Source organism: Leptosomus discolor, chromosome 6, assembly GCF_034619465.1.
Source record: "Leptosomus discolor isolate bLepDis1 chromosome 6, bLepDis1.hap2, whole genome shotgun sequence".
NCBI classification, from domain to species: domain Eukaryota; kingdom Metazoa; phylum Chordata; class Aves; order Leptosomiformes; family Leptosomidae; genus Leptosomus; species Leptosomus discolor.
In genome coordinates, this window is record NC_141396.1 from 3,808,434 (window position 1) to 3,815,901 (window position 7,468).

General features: G+C 42.9%; 1 protein-coding gene across 1 annotated transcript in view; it reads right to left on the reverse strand.

Moving 5' to 3' along the window:
* Window positions 1-7,114, reverse strand: part of EDRF1 (erythroid differentiation regulatory factor 1) — a 28,886-nt gene extending 21,772 nt beyond the window's left edge. The window contains exons 1-8 of the mRNA XM_086466378.1: window positions 7,049-7,114; window positions 5,963-6,171; window positions 4,508-4,574; window positions 3,460-3,585; window positions 2,815-2,939; window positions 2,227-2,386; window positions 609-710; window positions 194-315 (exon numbers count right to left, since the gene is read on the reverse strand). Of these exons, the coding sequence (XP_086322504.1) occupies window positions 194-315; window positions 609-710; window positions 2,227-2,386; window positions 2,815-2,939; window positions 3,460-3,585; window positions 4,508-4,574; window positions 5,963-6,171; window positions 7,049-7,114 (977 nt within the window). The remainder of the gene's footprint in view (window positions 1-193; window positions 316-608; window positions 711-2,226; window positions 2,387-2,814; window positions 2,940-3,459; window positions 3,586-4,507; window positions 4,575-5,962; window positions 6,172-7,048) is intronic.
* Window positions 7,115-7,468: the final 354 nt, after the last annotated feature.

Below are 7,468 nucleotides of genomic sequence, written 5' to 3' on the forward strand. Positions count from 1 at the left end.
CAGAGCATCTCGAGGCCCTGTGCATTCCTGTTCTCCCACACTTTGCGATGCCATCACCATTTAAGCCTAAAGCACGAATTTTATTCTATAAACTGCAAAGAAAAATTAAGAGGCAACCAAACCAAATGCAGGAAGCAAAGCGCTGAGTCAGTCAACACTGGTGTATATCGATCTCCTTCACTTCAAAACTCACCTGAGACGCAAGCTCACGGCAGGGTACCTCCCACCTCCAAATATAGGCATATTTGATCCTACTAACATGTGGATATCTTCAAAGGTCCACAAGATATTACGAACAAAGTCATTTTTAAGTCCCTTCAGTAAAAGAAAAAAAAAAATTTGCTCTATAAATCGCTAGTATAAAACTTGTGCTCTATGACATTCTGTGGAATTATGAGAAAGCAAGAAGCAAAAGCAGCAAATCAAAGCACAAAATGAACTATGCTACGCATTCACATGAACTTAAAAAGACTGAGATCACAGATGCCACAAAAGCTACTACTACAGGGGACTTAGTTTGTCTCTTGGTTCCAATTTAGACCAAATTTTAAAGTGAGCGATTAAATTGGGGGTTCAGTGTTTGAGCTCAAATTTCACATATAGCATACCTGACTGTTTTCCCCGTCATTGAACAAAGTAGTCAGGTTTTGTTCTTTGGGGGCTGAGGCCACATGCCCCACTATATATGAGGGTTCAAGAGGCACACCTCCCTGTGAAAAGCACAAGGATAAGGAGTGATTCTGCTGCTAAGGTAAAGTTAGGCCATTAAAAAAAAAAAATCTAAACAACAAAAGCATGTCAGGGAAAATCCTTTACCTCTAACATCTTTAAATAAATATGTATTAAACTACAAAAAGCCTCTAGTCAGTGACAAGAACGCTTCTTTTCTATAGGTAGTATCAAAATTTTGTACTTTGTATTCTCAAAGGCTTTGGAAAGAAATCAGAAAGTTTTTATAGAAGCTATTACCCCAAGATCAGCACCAGATTACTAGTCTCCAGAAGTAAAACCTCTATCCTGATGTCCTATTTATAGAATCATAGAATCATTTAGGTTGGAAAAGACCTTTAAGATCATCAAGTCGAGCCGTTAACCCAGCACTGCCAAGTCCACCACTAAACCCTGTCCCTAAGCACCACATCTACACGTCTTTTAAATACCTCCAGGGACGGTGACTCAACCACTGCCCTGGGCAGCCTGTCCCAGTGCTTGTCAACCCTTTCAGTGAAGAAATTTTTCCTGATGTCCAATCTAAACTCCCGTGGCACAACTTGAGGCCATTTCCATTATAAATTAAAGAAAGCGACACTGTACAAATGCACAACAGCTTCTTTATGATAAAGTCTGCCATGTTAGGCAATAGTTTCTCAAGGCGGAAGACAGTAGTCCTTTTTGAAAAGCTTTCAAGCACTTCAGTATTTCTCCACTTTAGAACATCACTACACCACAGCACACGCAGTTACAGTTCCATGGATAACGCAGGTTAGGGCCTTCGTCAGGCAGCTGACCACATCACTGGGCATACCAGTTGGTATTACACAACTATAGCATCATTATTTTATTAAAGCAGACTGAACACAACAGATCTTTCAGCCTCTCAAAAATGTTATCAATTCCTGTATTATACTACTCAAAACCCAGAGGAATTAACAGTTTTCACAAATAAGCTTAGCCAGAGACTGAAACCCTGGACTGGGGCCTAATACTAATCATAGTTTATTGCATAATTACTATAAACATCTCCCCCTTCCACTTGTGTAACCTCATAGCAAGTATTTGTAAATGTTGCTCAACTGTTTTGCATGCATTTTCATAGATCTTTATTTCCTCTTCACCTAATAAATTCAGGGCCACAACAGATTCATTTTAATGGCAGATTTACAAAGAAAGGCAAAAACCTTAGGCTTCCATACACCCCCTCTGAATATCAGATTTTCCTACTTTTAGGGAAAGTCATTGATGACTACTCCTAGCCAAATCTTTTGTTTCTCAAAAACACACAGGTAAATACAGAGGTAGTATCACAGTGACATAAAAATAAACGATTTCTGAAATTTGGAGCTCTGAAACACCGGCCTAAGCTAAACCACAGGTGCTGCCAAGTCCTTCCAATGCCTTAGTTCATTTCTTTCAGCAAAGAATACTGCAGCAGCACCTCTGAAAACCTTTCAATATATAGGTCTTTATAAAAACTAAGGTGCCATTTAAAACATGATACACACTAACCTGGTTAGAGGCACCTGGATCTTCAGATAATGAAGAAGGCATTTCAAAAGGAGCTGGCCAGGAGGCCCTTCCTGCGTCATCACTCTCACCTGAAACAGGACCCTCCTGGTGCTGTTTTGAAGTGGAAGGAACAGGCTGAGCAGCTCCGTCACCGTTAATGCTGACAAAGCGACATTAAAAAGTTCAGCTGACAATATGCAAACAGATCTGGTTTAGAAGTGTGATCTTTGACACACTGTTCTCAAAGAATGACTGTCCTAATGCGCTACAAGATTGCTACATCGACATCGCTCAAACTCGTACAAAAGTCCAGCAGGTGTCACCATTTTGAGTTGTTCTTCCCTCATACCCAGAAATACTGAGATATGCAGTTAATTAAGTCTTGCTCTTTATTTTATACCTCCTTTAAAATACTTCAATTTCTGTTAAAACGTTTACATGTTATTTCCCGATCTCACCCCTCAGTCTCCTCTGGATAAGGATAAAGCAGTAAAGAACACAGACCATAGTGGAATTTTAACATTTACTTCAAGACAAGAAACCAGGCAAAAGTAAGTGGTGCAGAATTCAAGATTCATGCAAAGTTACCTGTAATACAAAAATTTAGAAAGTATAGCCTTCTGGTACCAATGCTCTTTACTCTTCTTTTTTCGTTGCCACTTCTGATCAATCAGCCTTTGATAAAACTCTTTCAGCCACGTCCAGTCCCCTGTCTAGGCAATATCATAAATATGGAATTAGTATCAAGAAGCATCTGCAAAGTAAACCAAGGGCCTTATTAACTTAGGAATATTCATCCACAACAACAAAAAAACCCAGAAAATAACTTCACAGCCAAAGTCCTGAATTGGTCATTTATTGAAAATGTATCTTCTAGAAAAGTCAGGCTCTTACGGAGAAGTTGACTTCGTCAGAAGCGGTAAGAGGTTACACAGTAACAAATACTTATTAATGATAAAATTAATAAAATAGTATAACAATACTGAAGTAATTACAGGAAAGTGGGACATGGAATTTTAATCCCCCAATACCAAAAAAAAAAGAGGACATCAGATGCAGATTGTGGGTAAACCAATCGCTGCAGAATAGCAGCATATGCTTCACGTAGACATTCTGTACTCACATATGTTCTCGGGAATTTTGGTACACACGTGCTTTCTTGCTGACAATGCTACTCTTGAAATAATGCATTTTGACCATATGACATGCTTAAGAAAAAAGGAAATTATTAACCTGAGACGATCTCATGAAGAGTTCTTGAATATCTAGCTCATCCAACAGAAGCGTCCGCCCAATGCGATGTACGGCCATGCTCACGTGTGACTTGCTGTACGGTATCTTCAGAAGTTTTTTAATATTCTTGCAGAGGAAAAGAGAACAGAGATAATATTCAATATCATTATGCTGCATCGGAAGGCAATTCTTGGGAAATCAGAAGCAAAGAATACGCTGACATTGGAGAGGCACGGGCAGGCAAAGGGAACCTCATGGCGCCGGTGATTTTGAGGCCATTGGACAAGAAGTTGCATTTGTTGAGGTCAGAGAACGTGAACGACAGTGACAAAGACACCAAGTAGTCCGTATAAACCACATATATGGTTTAAACACGTTCTCTCTTTGGATCATCACAACAGGTATCATCAAAAGTGTCAAAAAAAAAAATGCAAGAGCATGGTTTGGATTTTAAAAGCTTTATCTTCCCCACAGGAACACCAACGCTTTGTCAGATATCCAGAGGAATCTGGAGAGAGATCTAAGTCTGAATAAAAACCTGCCTAACATCAACACTGAGACAATCAAGGAGTATGCATGTTTCCTCTTCTGAATAGCCTCATCTCAACACCACAGATAGTGCCAGCACCAAAAAAAGCTCACAAAAATCAGAGGAAAGCAGCAGGCTGAAGGGGGACTATCTCTTCTAGACAAGAATAGGAAAAAAATCATCTTGAGAGTAATAATTTACATCTAAGTAACCAATTTCAAACACACAAGACTGCTACATTGCAAGACTGATGTCTTGCATTCCCTAAACCACATATTTTAGCTGAAGATTATTTGTAAAAACCCACAGGAAATACAATTTTATCTCGACATTTCTTATTCAGCGATCACAACTCCCTCAAATGACAGAGCAAAAGTCAGGTGATCCGTTTGCGTTTCACCAGGGGATCTTCACTTTCCCTCAAAGGACACAAAGACGACAGAAGCCGTGACAGTATCTTAAAATAAGGTTTATGTAACGTAAGAGTTTGAATGATGGAACTTCAAAAGCCACACGTACCTCCGAATCAGACACAACATCTACGTCATTTCCAACCGAGTCGATGAAGTCATACGCCATCCCAAAGCTGTTTAGAAAAATGCAATGTGACATTACATAGAGACCTGGGGGTTTTTAAGGTTATTGAATCTTCAAAAGCTTTTTTTTTTATCAAAGAAAAAGTCTAGCTAAACACTGACAGGTGTAATGACAGCTAAAGTTAATTAACAAAATCATTTCATTTTTATATTCTGCAAGTTTTTCAAAGAAATCTTTGGAAGTGCTGGCATCCAATTTCAAGAGATTCTAACAGGCAGTATATGTTTTGCTGAAAACAAGACAAACAGAATTATTTAAAGTGTTTGTTAAGACAGCTACGGGAAATCAGAGAAATTGAGTTTTTAATTTTTTTTTAACAGTAAAAACAAGAAGAGTTTTTCAAAGAGCTTCTCTTGAAGGCATTAAGCACATTAAATACTTTCACTTTAGCAGCTGTCATTTCATTCTACCTCTTATTTATGTTTTCTAAAACTGGCCTACGTGTTGTACCAGACACATCTTTGTCTCTTCATCCACCCTCATTAAGGCCTCTCTAAATCACAAGCAATGTAAGTTAGAATACTTCAATGTACAGATCATTCTTTACAATCAAAACAGATGTTACTGCAGCACAAACCAATAAATGATGTGCAAGTGCCCAAAGTTACACCTTCACTATTAGCTTTTTAATACTGACAGTACAGACAAAGATTAAACCGCCAGCCTCTATTTGATAAACAAACACCACACCTAAAATAAAGAGGAAAAATTCATAAAGCTCCGAGAAACATCTCCACAAACTGTTAAATTTCACTAACTAGTTGAATTAGCGTGAATTTGCTTGTTCAGCACAGGATTTAAGCCTCCTATTTATAAACACTCTGAACTCAACTCATCCAACTGTTTAATCCACACACTGAAAGGTAACACTGCTTTTGGGTTTCGCCCCTTATTTCACTTTCTGTGTTCACTCTCAACACAAAATGAAATTTCCTTTGCCATTAGTTAGCCAGGCCCCATTCCTAAAGATCCAGAGAGCTATAAATTGGCTCTGTAACCTTCCAGGGAAACCACATCTGTTCCATTTCCCCGCTACCAAAAGCGGAACAGCTGGCTAACCAGTCCAGCTCGAGTTTGGCCAGCCAGAGAAGAACACGAAGCCCGTCTGACCATCTCAGGTGAGGTGTCGACACGCGTTTAAAAAATAATAATAATCAACAGCCTTACCAGCATCGTTAATTATTTAAAAAGGAGACACAATTATAGCATAGAGGCAAGAACTAAGGATGGAAAAGTAGAGGGAGGCAGTTAAGCAAAAGGGATAGCCAGCTGCTACGGTAAAGTCTGCACTTTACACTTTGAACTACAGAGGGTCCAAGTTTCCTGTTACAATTATTCTTAAAAGCCTGGGAAAAAACAGAGCCTGCTGGTATTTACCTTGAAAATGGTTTACTTTTTTTGTTGTTGCCAAGAATGGTTGCACCTGCGGGGCCCAGCTTAGCGCTTTCACGTAACCAGTTGGCAGGTGGGAGCTTCAAGTCTGTTTTCTCCTGCAGGCGGGCAAACGCTGCTTGCGGCGGGGCAGAGGAGTATTTCACCACAGCGCTGCTTTTCACTTCGTTGCCTCCAAGAAACAACACCGACCCCTAGTTTTTAAAGAAAAATTAGTCTTTAATTTATAAAATAACAGCAGTTGAAACTATCACTTTACGATAAGCTGTTTTCAATGGCAAGGGACCAAAGCCCTGTCCTGCATTCCCTCGTAATTTTCTCGTACACATGTTCAGAAGGATTTGAGTTCCCCTGACTCCAAGAGCTGCACCAAGCACATGCTCCACTTTCTGAGTCCTAAGGCTAAACTGCTATTAAGGTCAGCTCCCCACAGAACGTGAAATTACTCAGAAAGGCCAAAATTAAAATATAATTCCCTCTAACGCCACAAAAGCTTGTGAAAGCACGCGTTCACTAACAAACACCAACATTAAAGCTCAATACATTTCTGCCTTAACAAGTAAGCCTTACGACGGCGTTATTTCTTTTCAAATATGGCAAAAAAACACGCAGCTGTCACACTTGGGAGCTTCGAAGCGATATGTATTAAGGGAAAAAAAGGATCCACAGGACACGATTTATGTAAATACAATGCAGCACACTGCACTTAAGCGTAACAACAGAAACCCTGCTTGCAATTAGTGCCTAATCCTAATTAGCACATTCCCTGACGTACTCCAGCTCTGACAGCAGCACTCCCTTTACTGGCCGAACTGGAAAGGAGGACGCACGCCCATGAGGCAACTGAAAACATGACCATGGGCTGTGTTTACAGCAGCCAAACGGGCAGCGCCGAGCTCCGCCGGCCGCCCCCCACCCCGCGCCTCAGCCTGCCCGGCCCCGCTGCACCGGCCGCCCCGCTCGGGCCGGGCTGAGGCGGGCGGCGGCGGGACCCCCGTGCCCCTCAGCCGCGGGGCGCTGCGGGCAGAGCCGCGTCCGTCCGTGTGTCCGTCCCCGCCTCACGGCCGTTACCTGCTTGGGCTCCTCCGCGTCTCCCCTCAGAGGGGCCGCAGCCCCGAGGCCGCAGAGCTCCTCCATGGTCCGCCCGGGGCCGGGGGCGCGCCCGGGGCGCGGGGCGGGAGAGGCCGCTGTCAGCGCCCGCTGCCGGCGGGGAGCGAACGGGGGCGGGGGGGGGGGGAAGCCTTCACCGCGGGAACAGCCACTTCTCGCGTGGCTTCCCGAGAAGCCCCAGGAGGCGCTGGGAGGCGGGAGAAGGCGCGTTCTGGCCAATAGGCGAGCGCGGGTGGTGGGGCGCGCGGGGGGGGGGGGGGGGGGGCGGGGTCGAGGCGTGAGGGGAAGGGCGGCAGTGGCGGGCAATGGCGGGTGTGCGGGAGTTTGCTGCGCTGCTTCTCCCCCGGCTCAGGGGTTGGTGTGGCTGCTCTGGGCGGCTTC